Source organism: Rhinichthys klamathensis, unplaced genomic scaffold, assembly GCF_029890125.1.
Source record: "Rhinichthys klamathensis goyatoka isolate OS25496 unplaced genomic scaffold, OSU_Roscu_1.1 h1tg000029l_1, whole genome shotgun sequence".
Classification (NCBI taxonomy): domain Eukaryota; kingdom Metazoa; phylum Chordata; class Actinopteri; order Cypriniformes; family Leuciscidae; genus Rhinichthys; species Rhinichthys klamathensis.
The window spans coordinates 2,740,075-2,752,297 of NW_026606579.1; the positions used below are offsets into that span (position 1 = coordinate 2,740,075).

The window sequence follows — 12,223 nt, forward strand, 5'->3', positions numbered from 1 at the left end:
ATTTTACTTATAATATATACTAATAACTATTTTTCTATTCAATCCTGTCTGTAGCTTTTTCTATTTTTCAAAAATGTTTTATTTTCTGTTACAACTTTAGTGCAATAAAAAAAAACAATTCCACAGTAAACAGAATAATATGTGAGTTCTGCTACTGTGTTGGATTCTGGTTGTCCTATTCCAACACCAATTTATTTATTTTCAGTTATTTTCCACTTGTGATAGCTTGAAAAAATATTGCCCCTTTAAATAGCTTCAATGTAGTTAGCTACTTTTTATTAGCTAATAACTTTTTTTTTATCTACAATGTCAAGCAAAAAGTCTGCAAGTGTTTTCATTTTTAAACATGCTTTCCGCAAGCGAATCCCAGCTAACCAGCAACAGTGCCGTGATCACAAAAGAGAGGGAGGGAACGAGAAAAAAAAGGAAAGGAATGGAATGGGCAATAATTGGGAGTCGGGAAGGGAAAGAGCGAGAGAGGGACAGCGTCGGAATGGGAGAGAGAGAGAAAGGAAAAGGGGGAGAGAGGGAGGAGGCAGACCCGTCGGCCGTGATTGTGAGTTTGCACCATAATGGGAGGGAGAAAAATGGAGGAAAGTAGGGAGGGTGAAAAAATGGGAAAGGAAGAGGCCGGCTTTGGCCCAGCTGCAGCGAGAGAGAAAGAGCCTGAAATACTCTTTGAGTTGGAGTGTTATTATCGAGGCGAGAGAGAGTGAATTTCTGCTATGTTTTGAAAGCTAAAATGTTCCAGAGGTCATCATCACTAAAGTGAAGGTAGGGCGGTCTGAAGCGTCACAGTGCTGAGATTAATGACAGCAGCTCTATATCTCCTGGGTGGCCTGGGTTCCTCCACTATGTACCCTGCAGTATATTTAGTCAGAGTCTTTCTGCTTGACTGAGTGGACATCCTGTGCTAACATCTTTTCCTCACCCATTCTCTCTCTCTCTTTTTTTTCTTCATTCTTTCTCTCTCTCTCTCTCCCACAATTTCCATTTTAAGTGGTATTATGAAAACAAACTTGTGATCTGTTTGATGTCGGGCTGAGAAAAGATCGACTGTAAATGTCTTGCATATGGGAATGCGTGATTTTTGTGAAAAGGTTAACCAAATACTCACAGCAGCTGTGGAATCCAGACCATATTCAGAGGATTCTGTGAGTTGATGTAAGGTTCATGCGTGAGACTAAAAGACACACATGTTCTGTTGTTTTCCAGGGTCGTACTCTCAGGATTGAAGCATGGATGATGATTTCGAACGGCGCAGGGAGCTCAGGAGACAGAAACGGGAGGAGATGCGTCTGGAAGCCGAGAGGTAACGTGGGCGTCATTAATGCTCGCTTTGCACCGTAAACCGAGGGCTGTTAATGAGGCTGAGATCATCAGATTGATTGCACAGCCACTGCTTGTAAAGATTGTTCACCTTGCTAAAACATGACAGCTTGTAAACTGTGCGACTGCTCTGTGGCCAAACGAGTCTTCGTGCATTCGTGCAAGATTTAAAAATGCTTTTTAATGTGTTTTCTGTTCCAGAATTTTTTGGGGGGGGATTAAGTGAACGCTCAGTTTTATTCGATATTATTAAAGAAGGCAGTTGTGAGAGGGATAGTTTGCCCAAAAACTAAAGTTCTGTCATCTTTTATTAACCCTCAAGCTGTTCCTATTTGATTCTCTTTTATCTGTGGAACACAAAATACCAAGAATGCTGATGCTCTTTTTAATATACTGAAAGCAAACAGTAGCTATGTTTCCATCCATAATGTAACTCATGTGTGAAATTGGAATATTGCATAAATCATTTGTGAATAAAGCATGTGTTCAAGAGAAATGACAAAGTGACCAAATCGTCACTTCCAGGGAAATTAGCGCAAAATCTCTGTAATAGAAATGGAAGTTACTGCAATCGGGGAAGCTACTGTGGGTCTTTTTTCATACATCATAAATGACTGAACAAATGAAACAGTCATGTTATCTTGCGTTTTGGATACCTGGTGTTTGAGAATGCAATCGCATGAGAGTTCTGGGAGGTAATTATACCCAACCATTTTGATGACAGACTTTGGCTCTGGTATATCAGAATGATCAACATTGAGATATGCTGTACTATGATGAAATTTATTCTGTAAATGTGTTTTCATCATAGTTTATGCGCATGTCATCTTGTTGGATTAAAAAAAATATCCGTCTTAATTGAGCGCAAGCGTTTTTTTATGCACATTTTTACAATTCATGTATATCTTGGTGTTTTCATCCAGCAATTTTTTTATGCAATATGATATCCCAAAATTTGATTTAAAATAGGTGGATGGTAACACAGCTAGTGACCAGGGGATGCTATATTGAATAGCAATATAGCTATTCAAACTATATTCCTATTTATATTATATTTCTTTTCTTTTCTAAGGCCATACAATAACTTTATGTGAGAAAGAGACGACAAAGTTGTAGTTTGTGGTTTATCTTTGCTGCATCTGCTGCAGCGCTTAAATATTCAGATATTGCTGCATGGAGACATATTATGCCAGTGTCAGTGGTGGCATTGATCACATCAAGCGAATTTGAATATACTGAAGTTTGAATGCAATATGAGGACGGTGGTGAAAGGGAAGATTTTCAGTGTATAACATCTTAAATTTAAGTTATCAAATGTCATATGGACTACTTCAATGGTACTTTTATGATGCTTTTTTGTTATTTTTGAATCTTGACAGCATTTGTTTCTATTTTCATTTGTGTGGAACAGAATCCTGGACACAATTCAGTTGTTCAGACTCAGTAACATTCTGGATTGCAAACTATTGGTTATTATTGTGGCGAGACCCGCAAATGGCAAATTCAGCCATGGCTCTTAATTTTTTTGTTTTTTTTTTGCATTCAAATATTATCACATTTACAATGATTCATAAAAGTATGCTCCTGCATGTATTTCCTACATTCCTAACTCTTAATCATTCTTCTCATAGTGGGAAAAAATAAGAAAAATTTGTAATCACAATTTGTAAGAAATCACTGTTTTAATGCTTTTGTGGCCCAAAGATTGCGCTATCAGCTCCTTTTTCTCTTTCTGTGATGATGGAGTCTGCTATTAAAGCAGAAATCTGGTGTTAACGTAACACATATTAAACATCAACGGACTGGCACTTTTGCGAGCCGCTTGACCATTTAAAGGCAAAGGGACGCTCCCGTAAAAACTGGAGGCACTGACCCAAATATACATTTTGCATCAGGCTATAGATTATCTCTGAGGACTGTGCATATCTGCAAACACAGACAACAGCTGTTTCTTGAACATTTATGCCCCTGTCAAAAAGAGTTATGGGTAACGGCTAATAATGCAAATCAAGCTTATTGTCATACCAGGAGAGCATACGATTGCATGAATCAGCTCTAAATCAATATATTTCAGCAACAATTATTTCTATTATCATTGGCTAGGATGTTAGACCAGAGTAACTTGGTGTACAGTATGTTTCGAGTGTCAGCTTCCCGTCTGCAACGGCTTTCCTGTTTCCTCCAACCGTCGTACCATGAAGCATGAATGCTTTTCTTTTTCATGATTTAAGATATATGGGACATTTTTCACCTAATCGCAGGGCGGAAGCGTAAAGCCGATGACGCACAGATTAGGGACCATTATATTTTACAGCATAGCATACAACAAATGCTTTTTTTGGCTAAATGTTATAAACCTCTGAAAAGGTGGAATTGGGTTTCCTATGCCAAGTATCGCATTTGGCAGAAAGTTACAAATGCAACCCGTTCAGCTCTGCGACACAATGTGATCTTGTGTTTATGTTCTTGTGGAGATTTTGGCCCGCTCCTCTTTGCCTGCTCGAGTTAGTGATAAAAGATTAAAACGCTCTATTAAATTACTTTCATTATGCAAAGATGCTGTAACAATCAATATTTACTCTTTGGCGGTAATTGAACTAGTCAAAACCATGTGTCGTCCTGTGGGCCCCTTCCATTTCGGCCATCATCACGTTGCACGTCGTAGACAAAAGTCAGTTTTCGATGTACATATGATAAGCGTTGTCGCTTTGCCAAGTGTCTCTACATTAGAAGTGTTTACTGGCAGTGATTTGGGATGCGCTCTGTCTCCAGACGGTCCTCAGTGCAAGCAGAGGGACAGCGGGCAGACAGATGTTGGCTCGGCGCTGATGTGGAGAAACAGAGAAAGTCAGATAACGCATGTACACGCAGGAGCAGCTTGGCATCCGAGTCCAGCTGCTTTTCCATCAGGCGATGATGGCTTGATGTGCGCCAGTCTTTTTCTTCTGGAAGACGTGCCAGTGTTTTCAACTGCTGAAAATGACAGGAGAGGAAAAGTGTGCGAGAGAAGGAGGCTGTGTGTTCTGTCTTTTGTCTGTACTGTATGCATTACTTTGAACTCTAAAATGTGCTACACTTTCACATTAGATATGATGCAAATACAGCGTTCCCATAGACAAAACTGTCTGATGCTGATTGCATAGATGATGTAAATGCATTTCTCAAAATCGCAAACTCCAATCTGATTGTCTGACTGCTATTACATTTCCAGGAGTCAAGATGTAGAGGCTTTGATCAGTTTGTTAGGAAACGTGTTTAAATCTTTCCCCGCCATTGACAGAATTGTCCTTTATTTATGACCATTTATACGGTAGGGTTCGCTATTACACATCTTCTGAAAGAGTACAGAAAATGCGGATCGAAACGTGAAGAATAAGCAGGAACAAGCGATTGAAGCATTGCTTACGCACATGTAAAATAATGCGATCATCAAACATTCAACAGCATATAAATCAAAACTGCCTATTACTTAATTAAATGTTTACCCAGGAAGAGCTACAGGACTGTGAAGCTTTGAAGGTGTTGATGGACTCAATCTACTCCATCTATGTTTTGATCATCGTTCTGAGTCCGATCGAATGTAGTCTTTGATAAAAACGTGATTTTTCACCGCTGATGGGGGAAGAGTTAAAAGTAACTGAAAAAAAAAATGTTTTTAAGGAACAAATAGTCGCTGGATTTGGAAAAGTTTGCAAGGTTTATGACAGTAAAACTTTGAATAATCATTAAGAATATCAACTCAATTAGATATAATTATAGCTAAGTGCTATAATTGTTCTTTTGAATGGACAGAAATTCTGCACACCGCAAATGTTGGCTTATTTCTTTGATGTTGTCTGTTTCGCAGAGGCTGCTGCTGACCCACTATTTGAATTAACTGCTTCTTTGCTGAACCCTGGTCAATTGTGGTATCTTTCATTTCTAATTTATCTGCCCCAAATCTTCATCCTAAGAATGAAATGCGGTTAGTCGTTTTACATGAAGGTCAGACGGGCCCTTCCTGTTTAAGTGGGCGGTTCATGGCCAGAATAAGCTGCAAAGTGAATGAGACTTTATGCTGATAGTCAAACATCTGGCTCTGTGAGACTATAACAACTAGATCATAGATCAGGTCTGCTATGCATTTAGAGAAATAGCTGGTCAGAGCCGCTTCTGAGATGACTGGCACTGTTGAAGGGTCAAAGGGTTCATGCTGTTTTTAAAGCACCATGTATACACAAGCACAGTTACACACACGCACACACACACACACTCCTGTGTGACTGGAGTGGCCTTTCCCGGGACAGGTTGATGTGTTCCAGCTCCGAGTCGGGTCATTGATACTCCGCATACACACACAGGAATGTTTTGACTGCTGGCTCCGTGTCCCCACTCACCATGCTGACGGAATGTTCTGACTAATGATTACCAAAACCTACCATTTCTGTCCAGTCCACGCTTTCTATTTTAGCATCAACTGCAGAATAAATTTGGATGGAAGCTATGTTTCCATCCAAGCTAAGAATTGAATTAATGGAAAATAAATCTGAATATCACGAAAAGCAATTTGTGACGGAAGCAGCATTTCCAGCTGCATTGTTTAAAAGAACAAATTCGTCATTTCTAGAGAAATTGCAGTAGAAAGGAAAATGGAAGTTGTAGTCACTGGGGAAGCCATTGCGGCTCTTTTATTATGTGTAATAAATTACTGCAACAAAGCGCTCTGATGGACTTTATGTTTGACAGTGATCGATTCAAGTGTGTCTTGTCAAGACAGTTCTGGAAGGTAATACTAGCCCGTCATTTGAGCATATTCAGTCACATGACTTGAGTCACAGTCACACTTCTACTACTACTTCTAAGAATTTTATTAGGTATAGGTAGATGCGTTTAGATTGTAGTTTCTGCACAAATAAAAAAGAAATATCCACCTCCAAAAACCCATAGAAAAAGTTATTTATTGTAATAAATAAATAATTATCTGCCAGGAGATTATCCATTAAGTTTACACTTGACATGTCCTTTAACCCTAAAACAAAAAAATCAATACGGAAAATTCCACAGTACACTGGGCCCTATTTTTAGGAAATTTTCTTAGAGTGAAGCCTTTTATGTGCATTTTTAGAAATGTTATGCACATCTTGCATGGAGTTTCCATCCATAATTCTTTTTATTTTGTATATTTTTATTTTATTTGTGTATTTAAAAAAATATGAGTTATTGCATAAAACATGCAGGGCGGATTATGCAACAAACATAAAAAATTATAATAATTATTAATGCCTCATATACACCCATATACTTTTAAAATGTGTATTTTTGTGACAGTAAAGACATTAATAATGTTACAAAAGATTTCTATTTTAAATAAATGCTGTTCTTTTAAACTTCATATTCTTGTATGCTTGTATGTAGTTTTCTCTATGGATCTACTGCCATCTTGGCACAACACACATCTGTGCTGTTCCCATGAGAGGCCAGGAAGAGCTGAGGAAATAACACCCATCCTCAACGAATGGCCCGTTCCAAACACACTCTCTCTCTGGCTGGTTAAAGAAAAGCCCGCTTGAGGGTATACATGTGTTCAAGGGATGCTGTTACTGAAAGCTATGAGGTTATGGGGCAGAAATGAGAGCAGGTGATCCTGTGCTGTGGTCAAATAAGGAATGGACGGATCTGTGGCATTGGAGATGAGTGTGGGGTCAGTAAGTAGAGGAAGAGCGTGGGAATAGAACAGTGATTTGGCAGGGTCCAAAAATGTCTCTCTCTCCCAACCCTTTTGTCTGTGATTGCTCTCGAGAGCCTTTGCCCTGTGTGATGTTTTTTCATTGACATTTCTGAGATGTTTGAACCACAAGAACATACTTCCCGCCTTGATAGTTCAGCCGTTCAGGCCTGGATGCATCGGTCGTCTGGTTATTGGCTCTGCATGTTGTTATTTGTGCTATTATGAGAGCAAATTAGCTGCAACATTAGCTGCATATCAATTTAATTTCCCACACAGTAACCCTGGCTTCCTTTATAGAGTTTATGAATCCCATAAAACATGCTGCTCACCGCGTAGCTCTCACCGCGCACACTATAAAATAATTAATGCTACACGGCTGAAAGATGTGTTCCATATGGAAATCATGTTCGGCTGATGTCTTGGTTTACATCCCATATCACTACAGGTACTAAAGCAATGCCTCCAAAACTCCTATACTGCTAAAAAATGCTGAGATCCTCCTGAATGTTATTGCAGCAGGCAGTCAGCGTGTTTTATTTCTGATTTATTTTTGTGGTTATGGAACAGGGAAGATGGGCGGTGTTCCCCGGAGGGATATCGGATCAGAAACTCATCTAGACTCGATGGGCTGGAATGTTAAAGCGGATTTGAGGGCATTCTGTGTTGTCTCGAAAACTCCCTCTGGATTTTATTCATTTTCATATTGAGAGAAATAATTCTTTTATTGATCTGTTAAAATAATAGTTTGATGTATTGTAAAATCATACGGTAAACTTGCAGGACTTCCAACATGGCTCAATTCATCCAGAAATCCTTGGATTTCCCATGTCAGAAAGCAGCAAAACACTGTTAATTCCATTCATACAATGGCATTGGAAATGTTTTTTTGGAAAATGATCAGAAACAAATTCTGTTGAATAATGTTATAAGTTAACCTCAGAGAAAGATATTTGATATGGTCCCTTACAGAACAAATACTTCAGTATAAACACAGTTGAGTTTGTCTGGTATGATTGGTTTGTGAACATAATGACAAAGGGAGAGAAGACAAGAACAAGAAAGATGGAAAGAAAGAATAACAGAATCAGCTCTCTATATGATTTCACTCTCCCCAAGGTTTTCCATGGGCGTTAACAGAGCACCACGTTCAGTCCTGAACACATTCCTAATCACTGCACAAACTGAGGAAGGGCTTTTTTGTCAAGATTAAGTCTTTTTCTCCCAAAAAAATCTAAAGCAAATGCCTTTTTTAGAGCCGTTAAGATTTTTTGCCTTTTGACATGTTTTATGCCAGCTGATTTTATTGTGAAATTTGACTCAAACTGAAATAGAAGGAAAATGGAAAATAATTAACATAGCTGCTGTTCATAACATTTCAAACTATAGATAATCATGCACATTTGATCTGATATAACTGGAGTGCAAGGTTATGAGATGCATTATGTGAATGCTTGGCTAAAGAGATGTGTCTTTAATCTAGATTTAAAATGGGAGACTGTGTCTGAGCCCCGGACTTTATCAGGAAGGCTATTCCAGAGTTTAGGAGCCAAATGTGTCTCTCTTCCACCTTTAGTGGACTTAGATATCCTATAGATACTACCAAAATTCCAGACTTTCATGACCTTAAAGAGCGTGTGATGGATTGTAGGGCGATAGAAGATCAGTTAAATACACAGGAGCTTAATAATAGGTAACCAGTGTAGAGATGATCAAATTAGTGTAGTATGAGTCTGACCATATTTACTTGACCTAGAAAGAACTCTAGAGCTGCATTTTGGACTAACTGTAGCTTGTTTATTGAGGATGCAGAACTAGTAATGCATTACAATAATCTAGTGTAGAGGTCATGAATGCATGAAATGGCATTATGCAGCAGAAACAGATAACGTTCCGTAGATTAGGTGGAAGAAGGCTGTTTTTGTAACATATGAAATGTTGTTTTTGAAAGACGAGTTGCTATCTAATATTAGACCCAGGTCTTTAACTTCTTGATGAAAATTGTATTCTAAGAGATTCTGTATACAGGTTGTTGGTCCAATAAGTAATAACTCAGTCGTATCCTAATTTAATAGAAGAAATGCCATCTAATATTTTACATCTGTAACACACCCTGCCAACTTGAATAATTTAGAGATTTCATCTGGACGTGATGAAATGTATAACTGAGTATCATCAGCATAATAGTGGAAACTAATTCCATGTTTTCTAATAATATTACCAAGGGGGCAGCATGTGTATTGAAAGTAGCAGAGGGCCTAAAACAGACCCTTGCGGCAATCCATAATTTACTGACGTTAATTTGGATAATTCCCTGTTTAAATAAACAAAATGGTAACGGTCTGATAGGTATGATCTAAACCACCTTAATGCTAGCCTGGGAAAACCCAGACAACTTCCGGCAAATTTAGATTTGCTCTGAAAGTTAGTCTGGCAAAGAGCTCATTCAAGCCCATTTCCAATCCGCCGAAATCGAGGCACCAATCAGAAACGTTGGGGCGGGCTTTACACGATGACGACAGCGCTGGGATTTTGAAGCAGATTTTGTAGCCTACATTACAAAGATGGATGCCGCCGTCGAACATCACTCGTTCGAATCAGCTATCGCGTCTGTTTTAAGCGATTTGAACGTTTCCTTTTTGTTAAAAACCGAGCAAAGAACAACACTCGGAGATGTTTCTCCACCGCTCTGCATACGTCATCTCCTTCATCGCTCTGATTGGGTTTAGGTCTATCCGCGACGTCCGTTGGTGACGCCCCTCTGGAAATGATTTGTCTATGACGCTTTGCCAGACTATAACTCAGTTACAACTGAGAATGGTCTGGTTTTAACCAGGCTACCTTAATGCCTGAATACCAGTGTAATTTTGTAATCAATCTAAGAGTATCTCATGATCTCTATAGTGTCAAACGCAGCACTAAGATCAAGTAAAACTAGTATTAAGATTCAACCTTGGTCAGAAGCTAGAAAAAAGTTATTTGTAATTTTAACAAGCACAGTTTCTGGGCTATAATGAATCCTGAATCCTGACTGAAATTTTTCATAAATATTATTTTTTGCAAGAGGGAGCATAATTGAGCAGACACATTTTCTAGTATTTTAGACATAACTAGAAGATTTTAAATGGGTCTGTAATTTGCCCATTCATTTGGATCTAGTTGTGATTTCTTAATGAGAGGCTTAATAGCAGCCAACTTGAAGGGTCTTGGGACATGACCCAGAGTTAGAGATGAGTGATACTGAAGACTAGAGTAATGATGCTGAAAATGCAGCTTTGCCATTACAGAAATAAATTACGATTAACAAACCCAAACTTAAACGGTAGTGTAAAAATGTCCTTAAAAAACGGACCAAAAATATGATTTGAAATAATACATCAGCAAAAGACACGAGAGAGTGAGGTGAAGAAAGCTTGTCAGAGAGATGTGAAAACTTTATTTAGGATACACGAAAGTCCTCTGGCTGTCATGTGGGCTGAATGCTGTCAGGATCCTCTCATCCGCTGCCAAAGCTTATACACACACACACACACATACAAAGCTGACAGCCAGTGAAAGTTCATCCGCGACAGCTACAACAGAAGCAGTATCAGCTGTGACTGTGTGAGCCAAGGTGACATGAGGCCTAACTCTTTCCGTCTCATTCTGGTGTAACATCTAGCTGTCTCTGTGTGTAGGATGGCATATCGTCGGAGTGAGGAGGATGAGGAGGAGGCCGCTCGTGAGCGCAGACGAAGAGCACGTCAGGAGAGAATGCGTGGTAAGGAGAGTGAAGATGTGGCCTACAAACCTGAGACTCCGGAGCTCAACAACAGCCACAGGTAAAACACAGACACGCTCAGGTTTATAAGTACTACATCACTACAAAAAATTATTTTCTTACTCACCCTGCGTCTGAATATGCCTACTTCCATACTATATAGTAGGTGAAAAACAGTATGTGTGCTGAGTTGTATGTCCGAATCGTAGGATTCATAAAACAGGAGGCGAAAAGTACCCGGATGACCTATTATTTCCGGTGAGATGCTGAAGTGCGAATCCGAAGGACACTTTACTATCCCATGAGGCCACAGGAGAGGAGTTGTAGTAAAGCGACGAAATTGAGAACAACATGAGAAATCATTTGACATTTAAGAGGTCTTTATACCAATAAAACATCTCGCAAGTTTCATAAAACGTCCTCTTTATTATAAACAAAGCATTTATAAAATTAAGCTCCGAAACCGGAACATTTTTATATTGCTGGATCTGTGATGTCACACAGGCAAATACATTTGCATATGACTACATTCATTCGCTTAACGGCTGACATTTGCCTACGCTGGATTTGAGCATTGCATTGCGTCAAAAGCAAATAGAACGAAAAAAGCACCACTTCACCGCGGTTGAAGCGGCCAAACTTGGGCCAGGACGACATGAAAAATTACAGGCCAATTTCTCAAATTTCTTTAGTTTCTAAAATTTTTGAAAAAGTTGTGCTGCAGCAACTATTATCATTTTAAAATAAAAACAAAATAGGAGAAATGTTTCAATCAGGGTTTAAAACTGCCCACAGCACCGAGTCGGCGCTATTGAAAGTGTTAAGTGACATCTTTTTGGCCTTAGACAAAGGAGATGATGATGTTTTAGTGCTGCTTGATCTAAGCGCAGCTTTTGATATGATTGACCATGACATTCTTATTTCCCGTCTCGAACACTCAGTAGGCTTAAAAGGCACAGTTTTGAAATGGTTTCAGTTCTACTTGAGTGGTAGATGTTTTTCAGTTAACTATAATGATATGACCTCAGGAAAAAAAAATCTTCCGTGGGGGGTACCGCAAGGGTCTATCCTTTCTCCTAAACTGTTCTCACTGTATTTGCTCCCTTTGGGAAGCAGTTTTGGAAAGTATGGAGTGTCATTTCATTGTTACGCCGACGACACGCAAATGTACCTGCCACTCAGCTCGACTAGTTCATTCGAGTCGCTTTTCGAGATTTAGGCTTTTTAATTGACAATTACCTAAAAATGGACAAGCAAATAAATTCTGTAGTCCGGGCTTGTTTTTACAATCTACGTCTACTAGCTAAAATTAAACCATTCCTATCAAATAAAGACTTTGAGAGAGTTATCCACACTTTTATTTTTTCAAGGCTTGACTTTTGTAATTCGCTGTATTGCGGTATCACCGCCGCATCTCTGTCCCGACTGCA

The 12,223-nt window shown here is 39.0% G+C and overlaps 2 protein-coding genes across 6 annotated transcripts in view; both read left to right on the top strand.

Moving 5' to 3' along the window:
* The window catches only part of tnnt2e (troponin T2e, cardiac), a 147,634-nt gene that overhangs the window by 102,316 nt on the left and 33,095 nt on the right, over positions 1–12,223 (top strand). The window lies entirely within an intron of this gene.
* The window catches only part of cald1a (caldesmon 1a), a 54,923-nt gene that overhangs the window by 22,602 nt on the left and 20,098 nt on the right, over positions 1–12,223 (top strand). For 4 of the 5 annotated variants that reach the window (XR_008806638.1, XM_056245269.1, XM_056245271.1 and 1 more), the window contains exons 2-3: positions 1,216–1,312; positions 10,711–10,854. Coding sequence is in view for 4 of the 5 variants with exons in the window: in XM_056245269.1 (XP_056101244.1) it covers positions 1,239–1,312; positions 10,711–10,854 (218 nt within the window). In the remaining variant the exon portion in view is untranslated. Of the gene's footprint in view, positions 1–618; positions 775–1,215; positions 1,313–10,710; positions 10,855–12,223 lie in introns of those variants that run through there. The other variant, XM_056245270.1, reaches the window with a different exon arrangement.